Source organism: Stenella coeruleoalba (genome assembly GCF_951394435.1).
Source record: "Stenella coeruleoalba genome assembly, chromosome: 13".
Classification (NCBI taxonomy): Eukaryota; Metazoa; Chordata; class Mammalia; order Artiodactyla; family Delphinidae; genus Stenella; species Stenella coeruleoalba.
The window spans coordinates 56,201,604-56,213,409 of NC_137159.1; the positions used below are offsets into that span (position 1 = coordinate 56,201,604).

General features: G+C 41.6%; 1 protein-coding gene across 2 annotated transcripts in view; it reads right to left on the bottom strand.

Moving 5' to 3' along the window:
• EML4 (EMAP like 4) overlaps nucleotides 1-6,546 on the bottom strand; it is a 154,352-nt gene extending 147,806 nt beyond the window's left edge. Inside the window, exon 1 of one of the 2 annotated variants that reach the window (XM_079940524.1) lies at nucleotides 6,142-6,546. In XM_079940524.1, coding sequence (XP_079796650.1) covers nucleotides 6,142-6,166 — 25 coding nt within the window. In that variant the 5' untranslated portion in view covers nucleotides 6,167-6,546. The remainder of the gene's footprint in view (nucleotides 1-6,141) is intronic. The other variant, XM_079940525.1, reaches the window with a different exon arrangement.
• Between the last annotated feature and the right edge of the window lie 5,260 nt (nucleotides 6,547-11,806).

Consider the following 11,806-nt stretch of genomic DNA (forward strand, 5'->3'; position numbering starts at 1 on the left):
CTGCAGAGCAACTAAGTCCGTGAGTCACAACTACTGAGCCTGTGCTCTAGGGCCCATATGCCACAACTACTGAACCCGCGTGCTGTAACTACTGAAGACCGCACACCTAGAGCCCATGCTCTGCAACAAGAGAAGCCACGGCAATGAGAAGCCCACGCACTGCAAGGAAGAGCAGCCCCTGCTTGCCACAACTAGAGAAAAGCCCACGCGCAGGCAACAAAGACCCGATGCAGCCAAAAAAAAAAAAAAAGAAAGAAAAAAATGGTTAGGATCTAATGAAAAAACCACCAGAATGCAAAATTATATCTACAGTATAATTTTCACTGTGTAAAAAAGGAGGCATAGGAAAAGAGTAAAAACAAGTACATCAACATGACAACGTCAGCTGAATACAGATAAACTGGAACAAAAGATAATTTCTTTTTCTTTCTTCTTTTGTACTGTGTTCTCATTGGATACAAACCTTACAAATTAGGCTCCCCACCAAAAAAAAAAAGAAAAGGAAAAGAAAAATCTGGATTTGAATAGTCTTTTTAAAAACTGCAAACTCCTTGAACCTTAGTTTCCTTATCTATGAAAGAGGAAATAATTTCTTCTCTCCCAAGGTTAGTGTGCAGATTAAATGAGATAAAGTTTTGTAAACTATAAAGCAATATGCAAAGTTAAAGCATTATAACAGCAACAGTTAAAACTATAGGACAAGAGATCACACAGAGACATAGAAATATACTACACATATGGGAAGCACATTATTTCCTTAGACTATTTTAAAGTTTTAGAATCCATCTATTTTAAAGTCAAAATGTTGGGACTTCCCTGGTGGCACAGTGGTTAAGAATCCGCCTGCCAATGCAGGTGACACGGGTTCGAGCCCTGGTACGGGAAGATCCCACATGTCGCACAGCAACTAAGCCCGTGCACCACAACTACTGAGCCCGTGTGCCACACTACTGAAGCCTGTCTGCTCTATGGTCTGTGCTCCGCAACGAGAAGCCAGTGCAATGAGAAGCCCAAGTACCACGATGAAGAGTAGCCCCCATTCACCACAACTAGAGAAAGTCCCCGCACAGCAATGAAGACCCAACGCGGCCATAAATAAATAAATAAATTTTAAAATAAAATAAAAATGTTGTCATTTTTTTTTAATTAATTAATTTATTTAATTTATTTTTGGCTGCGTTGGCTCTTCCTTGCTGCGTGCGTGCTTTCTCTAGTTGCGGTGAGCGGGCGCTACTCTTCGTTGCGATGCGTGGGCTTCTCATTGCAGTGGCTTCTCTTGTTGCGGAGCACGGGCTCTAGGCACGCAGGCGTCAGTAGTTGTGGCTCGCGGGCTCTAGAGCGCAGGCTCAGTAGTTGTGGCGCACGGGCTTCACTGCTCCACGGCATGTGGGATCCTCCCGGACCAGGGCTTGAACCCTTGTCCCCTGCATTGGGAGGCGGATTCTTAACCACTGCGCCACCAGGGAAGCCCTGTCATATTTCTTATGAACAAATATTGAAGTTTCACATGTAATAGAAATGGACTCATATACATAAAATTAATATGGTACTTGTCCTACATGCTATTCAAACTTAAATACAAAGCAGAAAAAGACCTAGTAATATCATTCCCTAGTATTTGGACTTCTAAATAAATTATTTCATGGTTTTAAAAGGCCAGTCTCTATAGAGATAAATTCAGAATCTCCAAACGTTGTCTCTCAGAAGTTACAGGCTTGATACATAGCACTGCATTCTAAATGGTGCTTCCCCCTTCAACTCCCATTTCTGGTACTTTACTTATATCTCTAGATATGTATTTAAAACCAGACAGTAAGCTCCTAAAGGGCAATAAGAATGTCACAAAAATAGGTACACGTTAAGAAATACTCTAGCTAACTCATGTTACAGATGTACGAGTTACTACTCATGCCATATTATAACGTAAGCCTATCTTGAGCCCTTCAAGAGACAACCATTAAGAAATTAAAAGTTAAGAAAACATTCCCCAAGTAATATTATTACATGGGAAACATTTTTATATGAATAAATATATACAGAATGCTTTAGACTAGATTAATATTTAAAAATCATATACTACACTGTTCCTTTAAGAAAGCAAGAGTATACGTGAGATGAGAAATAAGTGCTAATATTGTGATGTTAAAGAGATTGTTTTAAAATATCTCATAAACTGAAGCATACTACTACTGCACTGAGACTGTTACATTTCTTATACTAACACTACAATTTCATCCACTACAATTTTCCTTTAAAAAGAAGTTTTGGAGTTTTGCTTTTAACCTTTGGAGCAGAAAAAGTTAAAATTGATGTGGTTAACAATATGCTTTCTTTAAAGCATAAACACAGACTAAACCTGTAGGCTAATCCCTAGACAAGTCTTAAAATTAAAATCTTTATTATGAAAAAGAGATGCTAAAAAAACTAAGCATGAAATGCACCTAACCCCGCCTTAAGAAAATCAACAAAAAAAGCTGTATCAAGCTTCCCACTTTTGCACATAGACCTGAGATTTAAAATATTTACTGTATATATGTTTTGTACATGTATGTGTGTATTCTAAACTGATGTGGAGGCAGGACATCAAGATAGATTGTTTTCCCCTCACTAAGTTAAAAAAAAAATTGTTTCTAAAGTATTGCATTTTTATATTACCCTATTCGTGAACTAAAAGACACTTTGCCTGAAGTAAACGGTACCACCACCTGCCAGCCAAACTGCCTGAAATTCATCAGCTGTAGAGATTAAAAGCATCCTTTAGTTGTTTTTATGTAAAACAAAAGTAATACAAAAGGTATATAATTTCTATGTGGAACATATAACACAATCACCCACAGACAATCACCTAACGTTCCTCTCAGTGATTTCAAAACCACTACACACAGTTTTAATTGCCATTAGACATCTTATAAAATGCACATAATAGCGTTTTCCTTATCTAAACACACAACAATCAAGGGTACAGTTTGAATTTTAAAAGTTTTTCACTTTATGAAATGATGCACCATAACATTCCCTTAAATAATCAGCTTCTCTATAACCATTGTTTACAAAGCACTGAGCTTTCCTGCTTATAAAAATGTAGTTTTCTTACACTTTTTTTCAAGAACTCATCTAGTACATAAAAGGAGACACACACATACACTTCCTTGAGAATAAATGTTTTCAGTACTTGTGACCCCAGAAGAACTTCACATGTTTTGAATTCTTGTTTGGTTAAAAAAAGTTTTTAAACATCTACTAGAATACAAGAACTTGCCTTTACATTCATGGCTCTCGTGATGATAAAATAAAGATCAATGTAACTCTAAGCTCTAGACTAATGAACTGCAGGGAATAGAAACAAGCAATTTGGCAAGAGCTGGGTAAAGCTATGTTTAAAGACTACCAATAAAATATACCAGCATTACCCTTCCCTCACTCCCAACTCTTTAAGGTTTCAATTAAGATGGGGCCTAGTTTTACTCTTTCAAGGGGGACAGAAAGAGAAAGCACAGAGCTCCTGCTGAGAAGTATCTTCATGAGAAGCAGCTCCAAAAATACTGCCAGGAACCATTTCTTGCCCCCCAGCTGACATAGGTTCCTCTCTTTAAATACAGGTATATCCCCTGCTCCTGACCAACACCATACTTAAAGAAAGGAAGTCTCATCAAGGTACCATCCAAGGATGGCATCAAATAAATAAAAAAATTATCAAATGAATAAAAAAATTCAACACCAGGGTCAGCTATAATGTTCTTGATGAAAAGTGGGAGCCTCAACTAAAATTCATCTTCATCTCTCAGTCTCTCCTATCAGTTGCCTCATGAACTGGATAAGAAGGGATAGCTGTTTAACAAGGATATCCACTGTTTCAAAATAAACTTAAATTAGTGAGAAAGACTCCCACAAAACACAGAAGATGAAGCTTCCGCAAGCCTTCGACGTCCTCAGAACCAACAGGAAAGAAGTAAAAGCTGATTCTAATTTGAGCAGTGATCCCACCATTCCTACAGGCTGAGGAGCCCACAGTTCAGAGATATCTCAGTCCCACCACATCCCCCAAGACACTCAGTTTTTTGGCCAAGTATATGATCACCTCTTCGTGAACATAAAGGACAAGTCTTTCAGTCCAATATGATTAGAGAATAAATCCAGGCATAAGGCTTAAAGAAAAAAAAAGCAGTGAAAAGTTGATCCCTCTTTAAAAGGAGCCCAAGAATGAAACAACTTCACAATGTAAGGAATTATAAGACATCAAAGGTTAGATAATGGACAACAGGTGCCTTTGGGGAGGAAAGAGTAACACTCAGTTGCCTCCTATTTTAGGATTTCCACTCTCAAAGTACTTGTGTGTGTGTTTCCCAAAGAAAGTGTGTGTGTTTTTCCCCAAAGAAAGTCAAGGCCAAAATTATGGTTTTTACTATTTAATACCTATAATGGGTCCATTGCTCTTTAACCTACTTTTTAATTTTAGATTTTACGCCACCAGGGAAGTCTAGATTTTTAAAAACCCATTTAATCTCAGTGTGTCTGAATAAAGTATGGCCTATGGCCAGATTATGCACTGATCCATGAACATTAACCAACTAGGAATTTACTATCAAGAAATGCAAAGAAAGGCATCTGAATACAATCTACCTCCACATAAAATACTCAATATACAAATCCAGCAGCAGGTATCACATTAACTGCAGTATCAACCAAAGCAGAAACTTTCTCTCACCATCATGACAGCTGAGCTCAATCTTTACAGTAACCAGATTCCAATGGCCTCAAAGAATAGTAATTCCAGACAGAGATTATAGGGGACTGAGTACCAGCCTTCAGTTCTGATTCCCTTGGCCAATTACAAAATTTATTACCTTTATCTGGGTGAAAGGGAACACTGAAAGGATACTTCAGCCTACTTCCCTTTCTCCAATCCACAAAGACAACATATTCCAAAAATGGAGAATCCTTTCTTTCCCTGTCAGAGGCCCCCTTTCCTATGGATTAACTGGGCAGGATTACTTCTCCCCAGCATGCGTGCAGAGCCAGCAAGCATAGTTCTGCTTTCACTCCTCTTTTAAAGAGGGTCCCCAGGCTTCCCTGGTGGCACAGTGGTTAAAATCCGCCTGCCAATGCAGGGGACACGGGTTCGAGCCCTGGTCCAGGAAGATCCCACATGCTGCGGAGCAACTAAGCCCGTGAACCACAACTACTGAGCCTGCGCTCTAGAGCCCGCGAGCCACAACTGCTGAGCCCGCAAGCCACAACTACTGAAGCCCGCGTGCCTAGCGCCCGTGCTCTGCAACAAGGGAAGTCACCGCAATGAGAAGCCCATGCACCGCAACGAAGAGTAGCCCCCGCTCGCTGCAACTAGAGAAAGCCCGCACGCAGCAACGAAGACCCAACACAGCCAAAAATAAATAAATAAAATAAATAAATTTTAAAAACCCCACTTATGTTAAAATAAATAAATAAATAAAAATAAAGAGGGTCCCCCAACACAGATGCACCTCTTCCTTTCCTGTATTAGGCAAATGATGCTTCAGTGCTTCTGGTTCTCTCCACCACTGCAAAATGTTCAGAGAAGTGGAGGGAGTGAAGGGAAGTTGTCAGTTACTCTGAGAAATACCTAAAAGAAGACTCCAAATTTAAAGTGAATACTTGGTGGGGCGGGGGGAAGTGCCCCCCCTCCTGAAGAGGGAATGGGGGTCCCTTCCCTAAAAGGGAGCCTCTGCCTGGGTAAGGGGTGTCCCCAACCTGAAAGAGAGCTCGGTATGTGGGAAGGGGGAGGAATGTTGTACCCAGAAAAGGGGTCAGGGTTTGAGAAAGGTGTCCTAACCCTGAAGGTGGGGGGAGCCGTGAGTGTATGGGGAGGGCTGTACCAGCTTTGGGGGGCCGCGCTGAGGGAAGGGGTTCCCACTACGGTGAAGAAGGGCCCCGCACTGAAGAGGACGCTGGGAGGAAAGGAGGGTCTTGCTGAGGAGGGCTAGCATGGGGGGAGGGGTTCTGAGTCCACCGGAGCCCGGAGAGGGGCAGCAGGCTCGAGGGGAACATGTGCAGTGGAAGTGCCGCCATCCCGAGGGGCAGGGTGGAGAGCAGGCCCGGGCTGCGTGTGGAGGGAACAAGGTTCCCACCCTGCGCAGGAGAGGGAAGACTCCCGGCCGTACTCACCGAGGCTGCCGGCGAAACCGTCCATCTTGCGGGGAAAGCGCCGGGCTCCAGGCTCAGCGGGGCGGGCACTTCATTCAGCGGACCGACTAGGGTCGCCGACGCTGAGCCTGACCCGCTAGCTTTCTCGGGCGCCCGGCTCGGCTCCCACCTCCCGCCTCCGTCGTCCGTTCGTCCACCACGGGGCAGTCAGCCGCAGACGCCCGGACCACTTCCCCGTCAGGTTGAGAGCCGCGCCGCGCCGCTCCGCCGCCTGCCCGGCCTCCCTCCCAGACAGCAGCCGCGAGCGCCCCGCCGCGCCCCGCCCCCGCGCCCGCGCGCAGCGGTAGCTCCACCCCCGCGTACGCCGTCACGCTTCCGACTCCGCCTCCCACGTGACGACCCGGAGGCGGGGTCTTGCCGACCCTTCCCTCTCACCTTGCCTCGGCCTCGGGTTCCGCCCCCCGCGCTCGGGAGGGGTGGTTACGCTTGCGCGATGGGCCTGCTGAGGGCCTGGGACTTGGGGCTTGAAACTGCTTCCGAATGGGTGGGGATAAGGGGAGACCTCCGGCATGGGATCCTCAGGAGCTTCTAGGGATTCCTTTTCCTCGCAGCCCCTGGGGAGTCCGCGGAGACCCATCGGAGCTTACGTTTGGAGCCCCTCTAACAGGAGATGGTCACCCCGTGTGTCCAAGAACACTAAAGAGGCAACCAAGTGCGGGGAGGGGTCCAAATTTCCCGGGTTCTCCCTTTGCCCCAGTAGGATGAGGGACAAATGAGGGCGAGTCTTCTTGACTAGCTCAAGGCCACCATGCCACAACCCAAGGCACACAGCAGAGCCTAAGACATACCAGAAGCAAGGAATGTTAGTACTGGACAGGACCCAAGAGTTCATCTTGCCTCCCCTTCAGGGAGGACACTGAGCCTTGGAAAAGACATGAACTGCGCAAGCTCATGGAGCCTGGTAGAAGCAAAGTTAGAACCTAGGCTTCCTAATCCCCCTGGTGTTTTTTCCACCAGGGATGCAAAGCCACCCCTTATCGGGGATATCATAGGATTGCCTACTAGGGAACTATAACAAAGGGTTGAAATGAAGTAAGCCTGAATTCCAGGCCCAACTCCATGTGACTCAGTAGGTGACTGTCAAGTCACTAAACTTATTTGGACCTCACTTTATTCATTTGCAAAAGGGAGGACTGGACTTGTAACCAAAACCTCTTAAGTATACACAGCGTTCTTCTTCCTCCTCCCTCCCCAACCCACATTCTCCATCCTTCTAAAGACCTTCTAGTGATTTCCCAAGTCCCTCTTGGGACTAGGTTTTGTGGATCAGAGTACTAGTTACTGAGAAGAAATGTAAGGTGCCCAGGAACTAAATTGATCTATACAATAATAAAGAGCTGAGTTAGAAGAGAATAAGAGTCATTGTAGACAGAGTTCCAGGAGAGAGGGAGGTACTAAAGGGAGATGAGAACAATGAAGTAGCAACTGTCATGAGAGGGACTTAGAGGAATTAGATGGTTGAAAGGATTGTTAAACATTTTTTTGTTGTCTTGCAGTATACTTCTTCCCTTTGGTGCCTCTTTAAAAATCTTCCCCCAAAAATCTAAATTACTTTAAATTTCTTTTTTGGATATCAGACCTGTGTGTCTTCTGAATACCATACTATGTGGAGAATGGCCATAAGGCAGCCAAGATAAATTCACATTACAGACAAAATGGTGTCTAAAGTTTTCTGTTTCTTCAAAATTATTTACCCAGTGTTTCCTTTGCTATGGACATTTTCATATCTGTATGATGCTACCAAGTCTAATCGCTTAATATTTGAGACATCCTCAGTTCTGACAGCTGCTCTTCTGTGCCTGCATGCAAAACTTTGTGCCTTACATCAATTAAAAGAATAAGAACTTGCATTGTTATATTGGTATACATACATATACACACATTTTTTAGTTAAACTTTTTATTTTGAAATAATTGTTGATTCACATGTATGTGTTAGAATACCCTTTACCCAGGTTCCTCCCAATGGTAATAGCTTACAAAACTATAGTCAATATCACAACCAGGATATTGATACTAATACAATCAAGATACAAAACATTTCCATCATTTCCATGAGCACAAGGATCTCTCAAGTTTTCTTTTATAAACACGCCTTTTTTTCTCCTGATACCACCCCCTCCTTCACTCCTGGCAACCACTAACCTGTAATCCATTTCTATAAATATGTCATTTCAATGGAATCATATAATATGTACCAGTTTGGGATTGGCTTTTTTGACTCAGCGTAATTCTCTGGAGATTCATCCAGGTCACTGTGAGCACTAAGAGTTTGTTCTTTTTATTGTTGAGAATTCCATGGTGTGGATTATCACTGTTTGACCGTTCACCTGCTGAAGGACATTTGGGATGTTTCCAATTCAGGGCTATTATGTATAGGTTTGCTATAAATGTTCATGTACAAGTATTTTTTGTGAACATACTTTTCATTTCTCTGGGATAAATACCCTGGAATTGGGTTATTTGGTTGTATGGTAGCTGTACATTCAGTTTTTTAAGAAACTGCCAAATTTTTTAAAGAAGAATAGGATCCAGTTTTATTTTTTCTTCCAGTTTTATTGAGATGTAATTGACATACAGCACATGTATGTATATTTTTAATTCGGAGAAAGATCCATGTTTTGTGGCACCTGAAGCATTTACTATTTGCGGGGCCCTTTTAAGAAAAACTAATACAAAATGTACAGATACAAAATTAGGTTAAATGGAGTATTTCTTTAGACTAAGAAAAGAAATCACAATACATTACACATTTTAAGAAGACTATAAACTACTATAAACATTACAAAATTGAGAAATGTGACATTTAATTAAATGCCCAACATATCTCCAATACTTTTTTACTTTTTCAATATTTGAGACAACCTCAGTTCTGACAGCTGCTCTTCTGTGTCTGCATGCAAAACTTTTTTTAATAGATGTTATGTACTGGGATCCAGCTATATGAAAGGTTTTGTATCCAGGTACTTTGTATGTCTAACCCCATTTCAATGTCACAGCAAGCCTATGAGATCAGTGTTATGAATATGATAGTGAGTTTTTAATAGAGAGGACAAAAGAACTTTAGTTTTTCCTCTAGTTGATGGTTGATCAAATTTGTCTTTATTTTTGACAGTTGGGATGCCTAAAAAACCACTTCACACATATCATATAGGCTGTTCGTAATATTGCCGCAGGAATTCTGGTTAATATCATTTCATGTGATTCCCGTTTTAAAAAAAGAAAAGAAAGAAAGTGTATGGTGAATTTAAAAAGGATTTAGAAGGATTTTCCCTAGACTTAGCTTCTGGCTCTTTATGTTTCAAACCTTGTTTCTCCCACACTACCCACATACTTCCAGTGCCAGCCATGTGTTCATATCACATTATAACCTCTAGCCCTGTAACCTCCATGACAGGATGCCAGGTGAATCAGTGCAGGGGGCCATCGGAATATTCCTGGAATCTGTTGCTAAATAAAGACGGCCAGCAATAACTTAATTAAATGTGACTGTAACCCATGTAATTATGTTTCATTAAGCCTGAAATTAAATGTATCCCCAACTCAACTTTCCCTTAGCCAGATACCCAAAATATCCAGGGTCACTCCAACAACACCTGACATCAAGGGAAATGTGATAAAGTGGAGGTTGTAGTGGAAAGACACTTTCCTGGAGCCTTGAAAGAAATCCCTTAGAGCTTAAATTTCATTAATTTCATGATAAGTATGCCTCTGTTTTAGTTATTTTTATTTTTACAAAAGTAATCCATGCTCATCCTAACTAATAAAGTCAACCAAAAGTTTATTTAAAACAAACAGACATACAGGAAAGGACAGGAAAAATGAAATAAATCCTCACTCAGAAAAAGGACAAATGGGAGGAGAAATACGGCAGTCACTCATCCACAGCAATTACAGAATTCTGCTGGGATAGATATTATGAAGTGTAAGGAAAGTTCTTTGCTTAAATCTTACTCTTCTTTCCAAGGAGCTCCCTTATCCACTGTACTCCAGGGCCCCTAGCTTTGCTATTCTACAAAAAGAGGGTGTTGGGGAATATACCTTCCTCATAGGCTGCTCAGCTCACTTCCTATTGGTGCAAATATGAAATCCAAAGATTACTTTCAACTCAAATAATCAAACGATTTCTTTGAGAACATGATTCACTCAAAAACTTGGTAGACTTTTTATCTGTTTGCTTCCAGTCAGCAACGTGTGCCACACCCAAAGTTCTCTATTATACGTAACTCTCAAGCATGATTTATGTCTTTGCTTTTCTTCCCCAGTTTCTCTCTCTCTCTCTCAATTTAATGGGGGCTATCTTCACGCCATTAAACTTGGATGAGAAGACCACAATCTTAATCAGGTCTTTGCAGTGAGTCTGGGTCTAACTGGACCTTTGCTACTCAAAGGTTTTTAATATTTTGTTTCTTATCTCGGTGTCTAGAAGTAGTCAGCTTTCTAATCTTTTATTCCCCAAATTTCTGGACTTCCTCTAACTCTTTTACTCCTGCTTACAAACCAGCCAATTCTTGCTTGAGCTTTTCTCTTTGTTGTAATGCCTTACTAAAGTTAGGAAATAGTAGCTAACACACACTACCTCTCTCTTTCCAAAAACTTCCTCTAGAGCTTTAGGCCTGCTAGGCAAGTAGTGTGCCATCTTCTAATTGTCACAAGCAACAGTTGTAGCAAATCTTTTGCCACGACATAACAGACTCTCGAGTATTCCAACCTCTGATATCTGTTTCCATACCATCCCTGACCCAACCTCAAATTCAAAGCAATATGTTTTAGGTTTTTTTCTTTACAGCAGCATTCAACTTCAAGTTTTCATATTCTGCATTCAAGACAGGCTGACTGCTATTAAAAAAATCCCAAAATTTCAGTTGGCTTAATACAATAAATTTGTTTTTTACTCTTATCACTATCCAGTGCATATCATCAGGGACTCTGCTCCATGGAGTCGTTCAAGGCTTCTTCTGTGTTAGTCCACACTTTTCAGCCAGCAGATAGGGGTGGTGGTAGAAGAACAGGGAGAGTCAGTCAGGAAGTTTATGGTTCAGACAGGGAAGTATGAACCTCACTTTCATCCACATTCCATGATCTGGAAGTAGTTGCATCACCACACTGAACTGCAAGGGAGGCTAGGAAATATAGTCTGTGTAACCAGAAGGAAAAGAGAAACATTTTGGTAACAATGACCCAAATAGTTTCTCCCATATTCCTTTCCATAGCATTTATCTGAGTTATAATCTTTCATTTACTTAAATGATTATTCAATTAGTATCATACCCATTAGGTTGTACACTACAAGAAGAGCTTTTAGAAAATGGGAGAGGTAGTACATCCCAGTGCTTAAGAGTGCAGACTCCGGAGTCACACTGCCTAGATTGAAATCCCAGCTCCACCACTTACTAGCTATGTAACATTGGACAAATTACCAAATCTCTCTGTGCCTCAGTTTTTTCATCTGTAAAATGAGGATAATACTATTTCTACTTCTAGAATGTTGGGGGGCTGCAATGAGATAATACATGAAAAGCCCTTAGAATAGGGCCCCATATGTTGTAAGTATTCAGTAAGTATTAGCTGCTGATAGTATTAAAAGTAGGCTTGCATTGGGTCTGTTTTTACTCACCATTATATAC